At 50.2% G+C, this 15061-nt stretch overlaps 1 protein-coding gene across 4 annotated transcripts in view; it reads right to left on the bottom strand.

The window, feature by feature from the left end:
- Positions 1-15061, bottom strand: part of ADAMTSL4 (ADAMTS like 4) — a 75776-nt gene that overhangs the window by 46026 nt on the left and 14689 nt on the right. For all 4 annotated transcript variants that reach the window (XM_053278499.1, XM_053278500.1, XM_053278497.1 and 1 more), the window contains exon 3: positions 4114-4278. In XM_053278499.1, the coding sequence (XP_053134474.1) occupies positions 4114-4145 (32 nt within the window). In that variant the 5' untranslated portion in view covers positions 4146-4278. The remainder of the gene's footprint in view (positions 1-4113; positions 4279-15061) is intronic.

Raw genomic sequence — 15061 nt, 5'->3', positions numbered from 1 at the left:
CTGAGGGATGGTTGTTACCTGATCGCTGCAGACACAGAGGAAATCAAGAAATTCCAGGCTGCACCTGGTTGGCCTCTGCTTTTCGAGGTGGGAAGAATCATTTCTTTCTGACCTTGCCAAACTGCCTCTTTTTTCACATTGAGAAGCCAGAGAGCCTTTCAGCCCACATTATCTCTACAAAGCCAACAAGCGGGAAGCGTGGGAGAACAGGGCCCATTTCCAGTCCTCATGACAAACAAAGACAAATGCCTGGAGGCATGTGAGTTGTTTCTGGTCCAGAATCCAAAAAGAAAACCATGCCAAAGTTGGTTTTAATGGGATCGTGGAAGAGCAAAACAAGAAGGGGACACTGCAAACCTATTGCAAATCTATTGGAAGCAACCATATTTCTCATCACACATTCAGATTTAGCAGTCTGTGGTCATATGCAAACCGAACCTTAACCAGGGTTTGTTTTCATTAACCATGGAGCAGGGTCTCAAGATCAGTGAGACCCGGTTTAGAAGGGTGAGCACTTAGCCCGCTCTCCCCGCACACGAGCAGGGAGGGAGCCCTGGGCGGCCGGATCGTCCGCCAACATGATTGCCGGCTCTGTGACAGAGTCGGTGGGGGCTGGGGAGCTCGGGGGCCGCGCGGTCCCTGGAAGCTCCAGTATGCCCTGTGTGAGCGCGCAGGGCATACTGGGGAGACCCCCGGAGCCTGGAGGCAGCTTTGGTCTACTCATGAGTAACCGTGGTGCAGAGCCGCGCCGCAGCTCCTCACGATCTTTAAAACCAGGTTTGCGGAGCACTCGCTTAGGCGGGTTACCCGCCGAGGAACCACCGGGCTTGCAGCCGAGCCTGGTGGTCCACACGACGGGGCAAAATAGGGCTAACCTCTGCTAGCCCAATTTCGCCCCATCGTGTGAATAGCTTCATGGTTTGATTTCTTTAAATGTTGCATCTGTAAAGCTGAACCATGGCTCAGGTTTGGCTGCAAACTGGAATGTGAAACCATGGTTGGTGGCAGTTTGCAAACCATGGAGATCTTCTCACAATGAAGCTCTTCTCACGACCCGTGAGAAGAGCTTCTGTCGGGTCTGCGGTGACAGCGGACTTAGCCCGCAGACGATCAAAGAGCACCCCTGGGGCACACGACTGCTGGCTATGTCGTGGAGCCGGCGGGGACTGCCAGGATCAGGGGCCACGCAAGTGCGCAGGGCATCCTGGAGAGATCCCCGAGCCCGGGCAGGGGTCTACTCGTGTGTCGCCGCACGCCGCAGCAACACACGAGCAAAAAGATGAGGTTAACGGAGCACCGTTAACCTCGTCTAAGGGGAGGGAAAATTAGGAGGGCTGGCCGTTAACCTTGTCTAAGGGAGCGACGTTAACCTCGTTGCTCTGTTAACCTCGGTCTAAGGGGAGGGAAAATTAGGAGGGCTGGCCGCCTTGGGAGCACCAGGCTCGCCTGCGAGCCCAGTGGTTCCCACGATCCCTGGGAAGTGGGCTAAGCTCCCTTAGCCGGCTTCCCAGTGATCGTGGGAATAGCTTTGATCAGTGAGAAGTGTTCTGTGCAGCTCTGCAAGGAGAGCGGGTTTGACTCACCCTCCCCGCAGATGACCAAACTCTCCTCCTGCTCCTGGCAGATCCAGAGGTCGGGGTGCTGGGACATGCCGCTGCGCCCCAGAGCCCTGCCCCCCAGAGCTCCGATCATGCACCGTGCAAGTGGAGCCACACTGGAGTGACTCACGACCACAGAATTGGGGTGAACGGCGCTCCTGGGCGATCTGTGGGGAAGGCGGGTTGAGCCTACCTTGCCTGCAGGCGATGATCTCCTGTTCTTCTCTGGGCGGGCGGATCGCCCGCCCAGATGAGCAGTGGCTTGCCTGAGGCCCGCCCGGCAGCTCCATGGGTCAGGCTGCTGGGACGCACCACCACGCATCGCATCACCCCCAGGAGTCCCAATAACGGACTGCGCAAGTGCACGGTGCATTACTTCGATCCCTCCCCCACTCCAGTTTGCCACCCGTGGCTGCAAACAACTGCGGCCGATACACAATTTTAAAAAATGAAGTTGAGGGAGAGCTCACTGACTTGACCTCATTTTAGCCGGAGGCTGCTTAGGTGAGTTTGCCGCCGTGTATCCACCGGGATTGGGCATGTGCAAAAATGTGCAAAACTGGGCTGGGCTCCTGGTTTTGTGAATAGCCTCTCATATGAATAGCCTCTCTGTTTTAGATCCTGGTTTGATGGCTGCTCCTGAACCATGGTTCACTGGACAGTCCTGGTATTCAGACCCCTCAACAAACACGGTTCAGCCTTGCAATCCATGGAGGCGTTACGATCCGGGTGTAGCGCCTGGGAGGCCTCTCGCCGCAGACGAGCAGCCACTCGTTGCTGGGCAGCCAAATCGGCCGCCCACACAACTTCGGAGCCGGTAGGGGCTGCAGGGATCAGGGGCTTCCTGGCCCCAGGAAGTCCCACAGATGCCACACTCGCGTGGGGCATCCCGGGGAGACCCCTGACACTGGGAGGCTTGTTTTAGCCTTCCGGGAGGGGTCTCCTCATGAGTCGCCACGGCAAATGGGGTTAGCGGGGAAATGGGGAAATTGGGGGGATGGAGGTTAGCGGAGTGCTCACTCCGCTAACTCCGTTTAAGGGGAGGGCTTCTTTGGCGGACTAGCCGCCAGAGAATCACTGGGCTCGCCTGCAAGCCCAGTGGTTCTCGCGATGGGGGGAAACTGGGCCCCGTTAGCCCAGTTTCCCCCCATTGTGAGAATAGCCTCATGGTTTGCCATTATGCCTGAACCATCAGTGCTAAGTCCGCCCCAAGCAAACCATGGTTCAAGCATTTCCCCTGTCTCTTCAGCCCTTTTGCACACAAGGTGTCCTCGGATGAAGGACACTATAGAAATGTTTTATATAAGTTAAAATAGAAAGTTGATAAGCTGGTGTCCTCGCAGGTGGGGCATACATGTCCTCCCCGGGGCGGGGTCAGGATTTAACTCAGCAAGGTAAACCAGAGTTTCACTAGACATTGGGGATCTTAATCAGGATTAAGGCAATGAACCAGAGTTGTGTTGTGTGCACACCGAGCTATTGTGTAAACAACAGCCAAGCCCAGACCTTTCTCCCCAGACTCAACAGAATTTCCCCCACATGTGGTGAAATTTCATGCAATTTCTCAGATAACTGGGATCGCCTTAAATGCTAATTCATTGATGCTATGGTTCCGGAAAGTACCTTCCGGAAAGTATTCCATAGCCTTCTAGGCTTCTTATGACTAATCTCTCATTGGTAGCTAAGCTATCATGGACTCGACACTGGAAAAAGGCCGAAACTCTTAACAATTCAGGGATGGCAGGTAAAAATCTTGGACCCTGCTGAGACGGACAAAATCAGCTGATATAATATAGAAACTTTGGATCCATCCTTCTGGCTGAACTCAGAGGGGAAACAGACGCTGCTTATTTTATGTTGACATGCAGAATGTAATTCAGTAAGAAGAGAGATAAATCCTTTTGAACTAGTGTGGACTAATGGTTAGTGTTAGATGAGAACATGTCTCTACTCAGCCATGATGCTCTCTGGGTCACCTTGGGCAAGTCATAAGCAGGCTTAGGGGAGAAAAGCTGGTCTTGCAATAAAGAGCATGAACTGACCCCTATAATGAGCATGAATTGTCCCCCAAGTAGGATCTGCCTGGTTTGCTTTTGGATGGGCGACTACATGTGAGTAGATATTCCCCTTTGGAGCTGTACCTCCGTGAAAAAGAATCTGCTTCTCATGCAGACAGCCCCAGGTTCCATCCCTGGCAGCATCACCAGGTAGGGCTGGGAAGGATTCTTGCCTACAGCCTTGAAGAGCTGCTGCCAGTCAGAGTAGACAAAGCTGAGCTAGATGGACCGATGGTCTGACTGATAAGGCAGCTTCCTATGCAACCTACCTTGCAGGGTTGGTGATAAAATCAAATGGTATGGGAAGAACCATGTGCTATCACCCAGTGCTCCTTGGAGAAAGGGTGGGAAATCAAGAGAATTTGAATTGATGTAATGAAATATATGCGGAAAGACAATATAGCCCCAACCCCTCAGAACGTTAATGGCTTGATCTTGCAAGGTATAGATATTCTTACCTGCTAACCCGGCCTTGACTCACCATCCCCATCTCCTTCGGATCCGTGCCTTTAGGTCAGAATACACGGCCCTTCTTGCGGCCTCACCATCTGCTCCTCCTGTCCGTCCGTGGGGCAGAACCCCTCTCTTCAGGGCAACTCCTGTTTAAGGACGTTCTCAGCTCCCTACATGGGGGCGGGAGGAGAGTGCAAGGAATTAGCACAAGTCAATAACCAGAGACTGAAATCTCTTTTCCTGCCACTTTTAAATATTTACTGATAGAAATGGCCTGTAAAAGGAGGCTGAGGGTTTGGGAAGGGGGCCTCTTTATTAAAACCTTTGAACTCCTGCTGAACTTTTAACCCCTCGCCATGACAGAGAATAAGCAACTTCAAAACTGCTTATCTGGATTCCGTTGAGTGACTCATAACCAGCCATTTAGTGTTTGGGGGGAGTGGTGGGGGGAGAGACAGAAGAGGAAATTAGGAAATTGCCTTATAAAAAGAGCAGTGGCTCATTGCGACTGTCACTTGACTTCATCCTGCCAACTGCATTTCAATTCTGTGCTGCAAGAGCTTTATTTTTTGCACGCACACACAAATCAATCTGGGGGCTCAAACTTGCTTGGAACTTCTTCCAGAGACCCAGAAAAAAAACCTTTTGAGCATGTCCTCAGTCTGATTATCCTACAAGCAGGACTTGCAAGGAAAAGCCTAGAATATGGAACCAGACATAGAAACTCAGCTTTCTTTCTTCTTAAAAAAATTAAGTTCCTAGTCCTTAAAACTTCCAGGGATGAGTGTTGCATCTGAACATTGCATTTGTTTCCTTGCATTGTGTGGCTGTATTCCTGAAAGCTGAGGCAGGCAAGTCAAAGAATGAGAAGCTCTCGGAGGCTGCTGCCCTCAAAAGCCTTGCCTCGACCACGGCTCACAACCTCCTTCCTCCTATTAATTGATTGACTGATATACCGCCTGGCTCCAAAGGCTCTAGGCAGTATGGAAATGATAGTAATTTTTCTAGTAACACCAGCCTACCTTATAGATTGTAAAGATTGTGGCAATAATATATGTCTTTACGCTGTAAAGATTGTGGCAATAATATGCCTCAAGTACCTTGAGCATCAAACACACGATATAAAACGGCCAAGGCTGTGATCTAGCCGAAGTTAAGAACATTTCCAAGCCTTGTAAATTTCCAGGGAAGGATTAAGCTACCCTGTTTCCCCGAAAGTAAGACCGACCCCGAAAATAAGACCTAGCAGTAATTTCTGATGTACCGCTAATATGCCCTAGTGCATTTTGGGGGGCTAAAATTAATATAAGACACTGTCTTATTTTCGGGGAAAGGTAGTAGTGTCAGGAGGGCAGAGGTGGCAACCCCTCCCCGTGGCGGAGGCAGCCTCCCTGACCCAGCAGCTCTGCAGAACCCAGAAACTGCCCTGCAGGCTACTGGATGGAGCCCACCCCCACCTCCTGCGGGGGCAGCAGGAGGGCTACCCCTGAAGACATGGGCTGGCTGTGCCCTCAGGCGCCCCACGGGCTGTGGGGTTCCTGCCCCAGCTCCCACTGCAAGAGCGGCAAGCAGCGTCCGGGGAGGAGAAGGGCCCAGTGAGGCGCACCAAGAAATGGGCGAGGCGGCCCGAGGCAGGGCAGCACAGGTTCTTGGGACCCACGTGCCCCATTACAGCACCGCCCCTGAACGGAGCATGTGCCTATTATCTCTGCAACTCCGTTCAGTGGGAAATTTAACATGCAGCACTTTGGACAGATCGTGTCCAGTGTAGCACAATGGTGGTGTTACCATTCATATCCTGCCTTTCTCGTTCAATTTCCCGTATCCTGCCTTTCTCCAAGGGGTTCCCTTCCCAGACTAAACCCCAGAAGTGATCAAATGGGTCTTCTGCTGGCAGCATCAAACTGGGCTAACTAGAGAGGAGACTGTTTTGGGCCTGCCTTTGGGCTGTGGGGTCACCTTCAACGGCCTTTACATGAGAACATAAAAAGAGCCCTGCTGGATCAGGCCCAAGGCCTATCTAGTCCAGCACCCTGTTTCCCACACTGGTCCACCCGATGCCTCTGGCATTGCTGGTGGGAACCGAGATGTCTAAATATGGTGCACGGTCCGTGGTTGCGGTTGTCATGGCAAAAGAACAAAACCAGAGCCCTCCCTTGGCCTGGATGGGGTTGCCATGGAACCACAGGGCAACACCTCCACAAGGTTCAGGTCGTGCTCCTTTGTTTGCCCAACCCTTGTTTAATCCAGCCCTGGGTATTTATATCCCACTGGGAACTGTCCAAATCTTTGTTATGTGGTGCCGTATCGAATGGCCAATCCAAATATATCCTCGCTGCATTCCCTGTTTATCTTTCCAAATCAGTCGGGAATGGGTGGTTACGTTACAAATGCCATCCTTGGCTCAGAGAGATGTGGGAAAGGTTACCGCTCCGTCGAATCAAAACATGGCTGAAAGGCCGACCCCTCCAATTGACAGGATCACGCTACATTAGTCAAGACTTCAAGAAGAAGAACATGCAGTCTGCCAAACCCAGGCTACGGATTTAGGCTTCACGCGGGTGCTGGGAACCGAATACGTTTATTAAAAGGGTTTTATAAGACTCCCTGACAGGGCTCTAAGCACAAGCCTGCAGCAAGTTTCTCTGAGTCCAGACCTCTGCATCATTTCCAGTTTCCAAGTCTTGCTTTGGCCTATGTGGAAGCCATCCCACTGCTGTATGTAATAAAAAGAAGGGTATCGTGGAAGATATTAGATAGAAGATATTAGGACAGGACCATGCAGAGACCGCAGGCAGCTGAATCCAGACTCAGGGATGGGAGTTTTCCAATAAAAGTTCTCTTCTGTCCATTTCTGGAAATAGGAACTTGGAACATAAGACGCTGAAGAACCAGACTAGCTAGAGCCTAGACTGGCTGGCAGCAGCAGGAGTCTTTCCCAGTCTCCTACCTGGAGATGCTGCCAGGGATTGAATCTGGGACCTTCTCCTGCATGCCAAGCAGATGCTCTGCCACTGAGCGAGGGCCCCATCTTCATATTTCAGGACAGAGCCCAAACTGCAGCAGGCAGAAGGTCTTTCTCTGTTGAGGCTTTTGATATTTCTACCAGGCCTGGCCGATCCCGAGGCTTCATACTGCCAGCCGATCAGAGAGGGAAGTCTCGTGTACCCTGATTCCGAGCCTGAAGAGGGTTCTGTGGTCCAGAACGCACACTAGGCTAACTCTGAGGCTATTCACACGAGCGTGCAAAGCCAGGCTAAGGGAGCCCAGCCTAGTTTTGCACGCTCATGTGAACCACCGGGATTGGGCCCGATCCCAGTGGCCACGCGGCGGCAAACCCACCTAAGTAGCCTCCTGCTAACATGAGGTTAATGGCACAAGCGTGCCTTTAATTTCTTTTTTTTTTTTAACTATGTGTCAGCCACAGCTGCTGGCACACTCGGGGGTGGAGAGGGGATCCCAGTCATGCTCTGCGCACTTGCCCGGTGCGTTATTAGGGCTCTGGGGGGTGGAGCAACGCGTGGCAGTGCTTCCCAGGACCCCGACCCCTGGAGCTGCCGCTCGTCTGGGAGGGCGATCCGCCCACCCAGGTGAGGAAAAGTGATTGTCTGCAGGGAGGGAAAGTCAACCCCGCTTTCCCCAGAGACGTCTACGGAGCACTTCTCAGTGGTCGTGAGAAGAACTCCTCTCAGTCCTCGATGGCAAGGTTTGGGGTTCAAGCTTCGGGCCATTCACCTCTGGACAGCTCAAGCAAGTAGCCAAGCCACACATGGGAAGACAGCCACCCCACCACCTGACGTGGGGGGAAATTCCTTCTCAACTCTCCATCACAATGGATCAGCCCGGCATTGAACAACATGTGTTCGCTTAGCCACAAAGACATCAGCGTCCTGCTACCTGAGCCCGAGTGGCCAGCCTGAAAATTTCCCGTTGGACTACAACTTCCATCATACCCAGCGGCAGTAAATTGCCTTCGGTATCCAGTTCTAGCTCTGACAGTTCCTGACGTTCTGTGGGATTGCACTGACACGTTTCATCACAGGCCTGGAAACTGCCGATCACCTGGCAAGCGAGAACCAAAACAGGGACATTTTCCAGGAGTCGGGTCTCTTTCGCCTTGAGGGTCACCAGTGACTAACGGCAGTACATGGTGGAGGACAGGCCTGTAAAGAGGACTAGAAACTTAACCAAACAATTGTTAGCCAGGCTGCCTTATTAACCTCATCATCGGGGAAATTCCAAAATCAGGTTTAGCCCAAGGACATCCTCCCTGCCTCTCATGTAGAATACCAACCCCTCCCTCACACAAACACGCCCCCCCCACTGAGACTATGCAAACGACATAGTCCAAAGCCAAAAATACTTCAATATTTTTTTAATTGCTTGCATGGATGGTAATTAGCTTTAAATTGCTTTTGAAGCAAGACACGCATGAAGCAAGACACACAGTTTATCTTTTTATAGCATATTTTACTGTCGTAGTTTTAACTCCATAGCATTTTATAGTTTTTACCACCAGCCTTCACAGACTGAGTGGATTTTAACCACTTAAAGCCTTTATAGCTCTTAACCTCATAGATTTGATTGCCTTTATAATCGCTACAGTTTTTAATTTTAAACATCAATTCTAAAGCTACTCGCTTTAATTGTAGTTTAAGAATGTACTCCACTTTATGCTGGTCAAAGACCATAATAAAGACTGACTGATTGATTGATTGATTGATTGATTGATTGAATGGTTCAAAGTGGGAGGCCATGAGAATCAGAATTCTTCCACCAGGATTCGAAGAGCATAACCAGAAGGGGGAAAGGTAATTGCATTCACGTCTCTTCTGAAGCTCTCCTAGGTTTCTTGGTTCTTGCTGGTTCTCAAAGCCTTATGTCCGATTCTATGTACAGAAGAGCTCTGAAAATGAGGTAGAAGCTTGAAATGCATTTAGTGCACAGCAGGGAACTAACAGAACGGCTTGAGGGAAGGCACAACGGGTGGCATAGCAGTCACACCAATACAGGAGAGAGATGTATATATCTCAAAAGATGAAGATGCATGAAATAGATCATGGTTTCCAAGCGTGCAAAGTCTGTTCTAATAGCAAGATGCTTTTGGCGAGGATTGGGCAGGTTTCTCTAAGAACTTGTGGGGGTGGCCAGGGAAAAGCACTTCAGCTGAATCCTGCGGCCAGCACAAGCAAAGCGTCCCAGGCAGATGTTTTCACATATTAAAACACGAGACGAATTGCAGATCAGGTTGGACACGGTGCTCTGTCCAAGAAGCCGCTTTTAAGAGAACAATGAATAGAGCGGGCCACAGCTGCCAAGGCAGCTGAAAGGCTGGGAAGTTAAAAGAAAAAAATTCAGGAACACTGTGTCTGAGAAGTAATCTGGACTCTCTTCTCTCCCCCACCCTCCGTTTCCCCGCATTCTGCAAGAATAATTTCAAAGGACAATGCAGGAGTGTGTCTCAGGTGCAGACAAAGCCACACCTGAACCGGAGAGCTGATCTTGTGGTAGCAAGCCTGAATTGTCCGCCTTTGCTAAGCAGGGTCTACCCTGGTTTGCATTTGAATGGGAGACTACATATGAGCACCAGTGTTCTCTCTAACGGGGACTGACAGATGTTGTTGACTACGACTCCCATAATCCCCAAGCAAAAGCCATTGCAGCTGGGGATTCTGGGAGTTGTAGTCAACAACCTCTGTCAACCTCTGTTAGAGGGAACACTTTCGATGGGAGCTGGGCAGAGAGTTGGAGCAGAACCTGCTGCCGCCCCCCTGCAACTGGTTTCTCTGGCTGTTGGGGTGGGCAAAGCCATGGGGGCTGTCAAGGAGAGCGCCTTCTGAACTGGCAGCGGCCTCACTGGCCAGGAAAGTGGCAAGGATCAAGGTCCCAAGCAGCAAAGAAGGATCGGAGAGTCCAGAGGCAGGCGTGTACCCCAAACCCAGCAGAAGCCAAGGTCCAAGCAAGCTGGAGCTCAGGCAGAGCGCTCACCCCAGAGACCAGCTGCTCAGACTCAAGAAGAACCGGCCCTCAGCCTGGGGCTTGATAGGCCCTGCTCTGCTGGGACTGGCCCCTGGGGGTCAGCTGGCTGAGTGCCCTGGCAGGCTGGGGACTGCGGCCCTTGAGGCACAGGGCGCAGTCAGCTGCCTCAGCCCGAGTCAGCCCATTGGTCCATCCAGCTCGGTACTGTTCACGCTGGCTGGCAGCGGTTTCTGCAAGGTTGCAGGCAGGAGTGTCTCTCTCAGCCCTAGGAGTGACTATGGGACCTTCTGCTGCATGCAAGCGGACAGATGCTCTTCCATGGGCGACCAAGCTCTGAGCTTTAACCCTGCTAGATATCTAAATTTGATCACCGTACCAAAATATCGCAGAGTGTTGACACAGGCACGAGGCAATGCCTTGCAAACAGCAGTCTTGGAAGGGAGATCCCCAAAAATCCCCTACAGAGAACTTGTCTTGTGCTTTGTACTTTGTCCCTGCAACTCGGGAGAGATTGAAACAATGGCACACATGCTTCTATTGTCAGTTTCACAGAGATATATGGCATAAATATATACCTCCTTTGTATTCTGTCATCCAGGTTGTACAGATTTTCTTGATTCTCTTTTAACTGACCAGAATGATTCAAGTTCTTATAATGTGGCTAAATTCTGTTTAATAGCCAGTAAAATTCGCCAGGAGCTCATTAAGAACCATTTCTCGTTGATCCACTGTATCATAACCTTGCTGGTTTATTTTGTTGGGCTTCTGTTTGTAAACTGTACTGCTCTGTGACTGTAATAAAGGATTGATGCTCTTCCACTGAGCTACAGCCCCATCCCCTAAGGGGAAGATCTTCCAGTATAGTCTCCCCTCCAAATACAAACCAAGGCAGACCTTGCTTAGCAAAGGAGACCATCCACGTTCGCTACCACAAGACCTGGCACAGGCGTCCGGCCACCAGGAGACTGAGGTGCAGACCTCGTGGCCTTACAGAAGCCAAAGGACTGGGAGAAACAAAGCCCGGGAGATCATAAGAGCTTAGCTGCACACACCAGGAAGAAGTCTGATGCAAAGGCCTGCCAACCGGCACCATGTCCATTCAGATATACTGGCTGTGCAGGGAGCAAGACGAAACGGTTCAGTCCTGTCGAGACTCAGCCCCGGGACCTCTTGGGGCTCTTTGCGCCAGGATTTCCAGCAAACCAGCAGCGACGGGGATAGTGCCTCTTATCCTGCGTAAAGTGTCTCCCCTTCTCTACTGAGTAAGCACAGCCTATCTGACACTGGAGTGCCAAAGATATCAGGCCAAGGGGCACAGCCGGGGGGGGGGGAACCCAGCAGTTTTGGGGTTTTTGGGTATATTTAAACAGAAACAGAACCCCTAGACCTCTCTCCTGCAGAAGGACAAAGGAGCAGGAGGGAGAGAGAGGGGCCCCCTTCCTTGGCCTGCGCGTTTACAGTAACATTCTCCTCTTATTACTTCACTATTCAAAAAGAAGGGAGGGAAGAAGCGAGATCCAGCCTTTCCCTTTTCGCTTGACCCAGCCACGGCCTTTTGGGAGGAGAAAGGGCTCATCCCTGGGAAATCCAACCAGGAGACTGGAGGGGACTTGAAAAGCCAAGGTTAAACGCTCCAGGCAATTCCCTCCTGGCCAGCCGAGCGAGCCAAGCTGCCCCGTTTGGCGGTGTCCCATTGCGTGTCAACGCTACACTCCACCCTTTGGAGAGCTGGCCAGCGGTTTGCAGGCTTTGCTCATGATCCAGAGCAATCAAGCCTGGTCCAAAGTACTGCTTCTGGCAGCAAAGCACAGATGTGCTAACACACACACACACACACACACACACACACACACACACACACACCAGATTAGTTTGTGCTGCTGCTTAAGCTTTTCTCCTGCCTTCCAACATCCCGCCAATTAAAAACGGGACGTGCGAGAAGAGACAGTCCTTCTCCTCGGACCAAGGATCACTGCCTGAGCGCCCTCCGCCACATGGATCACGCTTTGCTGAAAGACGGCTGAAGTCGTTCCTTTTGCAGCAGCCTGTCCTCTGCCGTTTGAGTAGCCAAAAAGCTGTTTCTCCTACAGTCTGGAACGGACAGTTCACAATCAGCCTCGCTGCTCTGCGTGGAAATGCTGGGCTGTTCTCTGCATGGTGCCCTAAGCACCAGAGTTCTGCTGGGCAGCATCCTGCTTCACACAGCAGGGCCTCCAGGAAGCCAATAAGCCGGTGTGAAGGCAGCAGCTCTTCTCCATTGGTGGTGCCCAGGATCCCAGGCTCTGGGATACACTACTCCTGAACAAAGAGGCCCCATTCCAAACCATTATGGTTAAGAAGAGGACACAAAGAGACCTGCTGAATCAGAAGGATGTTCCTGCATCCAAACAGTGCCTAACCAGATGCAATAGCTGTCTACTGCTCCTCCTCAACAACAACTGGTATTCAGTGGCATACTGCCTCCGAACATGGAGGTTCCATCCTGGCTAATAACCAATTGTCCCGTCCTCCTCTTTCCTTTTCTCAAACTCCTTTTTAAAGCCAATTAAGCCGATAACCATCAAACACATCTTGTGGCAGAAAATGCCACAACAATGGGACAATCCAGCAGTCTGATGCTTGAGTTGTCATTCATTCACATATTTAAAAAATTTAAAAACCAAGCTTCTAGTCCACTTGAAACTGAATGCAGCCAATAAATCACAGAAGCTGGCCAGGGAATCTGTTAAATTTCCAGTACTGGCAGGGTGGGACTCAGGTGCTCTGCCTCATGCCTTGTGTCTCGTGATAGTGGCATAAATTATGCAGATATTTATTTATATCTATAGTATTTTTCCTATCCTGCCTCTCCACATAAGCAAGCATTGAAGGCTTCATCTATACAGGATGCAGAACCCAGTCATTCCTAGCAGAGAAGTTGATAACGCCAGTGCAGAATGTTGAGTTTCTGAACACAGAATGGAATAGACACGACTTTATGTCCACCATCTCTGACCTGAATCCATCAGCCGAAATAGTCTGTGCAAATTAGAGTTATTTTGCATAATGTATACCGCTGACCATAGGCCCAAGGAATTCCAAAGATAACTGAACGCTTTGTTCGCTGATTTGCCGCTTAGAAACCTGTTCACACCCTGGCTTCTGCCTGCCTCCACTGGTTCTCGAACTCCTCTCTGTGACCATAAGGTCTAGTAACTTGATTTAAAAGCAAAGGGACAGCAGAGTTTTGTACTCACACTCAGAGGCGTATCTAGGGAAAATAGCACCTAGGGCAAGCACTAAAATTGCGCCCTCTGTCCAAACATCTGACACCCATCTTTCAGATTACTTTACCATAATATCAGCTCAAAAATACAAGTCAAGCTTGTTAATCTTTTAATATTTCAAAAACTATTTAGCAGTGGACGTAGCCAGACCAAAAAATGCTGGAAAACTACAAATTTCAATATGCTGGGGCTCATGAAATACCCAAATACTATGTGGAGGTATACTTAGAAAACTAAACAGAAGTGTCTGTCTAATACTCTACTATGCATTGTAGCATCACTTTTACATAAGTTTTAAAAATAAATGGAGAATTTGAATTTCCCAGATACTCTGAAAATAATTAAAGGATATGCAGAGTAAACTGTGTCACTGCTTGGAATATATTCTAGTCTTTCAGAAAGACAGTTAAAATGAGAGAAAGAGAGCAAGAAACTCCCAGTGGCCTTAATACTAAGGATTTCACACTGATTCAAGGACAAACTCACCATTAATAGCCATATTATTAAGACATCATATTTAACTCACTTATCACAAGAAGCAAAGTAAGAGCAAATGAATACAACCCTAGCTCATAAGCTTCAGCTCAGTATTCACAAGCCCTGATTCTCTGTACACAGTGCCAAACTAAATATGTGTACAGGGACTTATATTATCTTTTTATTTTATTTTATTTTACCTGTAGCCCCTTTGGGGGGCTTCCTAAAGGCCATGGGGGGGTGTCTGCAAAGGTTCCCCCTCCCCCCGCTGGCCTAAACAAAATGGCCACCGTGCAGGGGCCATTTGAGCATGCACAGTGGCAAATTTTGTTTTCTGTGGCCTTTTTAAAAAATTTAATGTTTTTAAACATTTTATAATATTTTATATTTTGCAGCAACATGCCCAAATTGCCCCCCACCTGCTCCCTCGGTGGCCATTTAAAAAATAATTTAATTTCAAAAAATTGCGCCCCCTTCAAGTGGCGCCCAGGGCACGTGCCCTGCCTGCCCCACCCTAGATATGCCCCTGCTCACACTGCAACATCAGAACACGCACAACACAATCACAGAATCCGCCCCACCCCGCCCACCTTCACCTGCCAGCAAGCCTGGCTTCACCTCATTGCATAGCTACATACACATGCAGCATCCCTTTGCATCCCAGCTCCTTTCTCCAAAATCACACGCATCTTGTGAGGAAAACATCTGGAACGATGCTCGTGGCAAGACACCAATGCTGGCCCAGAGGGAACGGCAGGAATCAGGAGCTTACTCAGCTGAATCATCCGGTTAGCAACACCCGGTCTGCAAACTCAGCTGGGCTCTCTTCCCCCTGCCAAAACAGGACCTAAAACCCTCACACCGTGTTTCTCAATACTTTCAGATGCGGTGTTCCCCTTCTCAACTTGCCGTAATTCCTAAGCGCCTCTCCCAAACCACCAGAGCTTCGGCACAGAAACACATCAAATCCTCAGGCACAGCTGCACAAGTGCAGCCTGGGGCATGCAGAAGAACCCAAGGCAGGGCCAGAGAACAAGGGGGTTGCCTAGGGCGCCAAGTGGGGAGGGGTGCCAATGGCCTGGGTCGCATGACCGCACCATCTGAGTTATCCAGCCAGCCACAGCCAACCAGTGACAGAGATCACTGAGTGTCAAGAGGTGCCCGTGTGGGCAAAGGGAACATAGGAACCAGTGGTCCCTCTAATCTTTTTTTAGCTCTGTGCGGAATGAGT

This window comes from Hemicordylus capensis, chromosome 14 (assembly GCF_027244095.1).
Source record: "Hemicordylus capensis ecotype Gifberg chromosome 14, rHemCap1.1.pri, whole genome shotgun sequence".
In the NCBI taxonomy this organism is placed as follows: domain Eukaryota; kingdom Metazoa; phylum Chordata; class Lepidosauria; order Squamata; family Cordylidae; genus Hemicordylus; species Hemicordylus capensis.
This window is presented reverse-complemented; position numbering and strand designations above follow the sequence as displayed.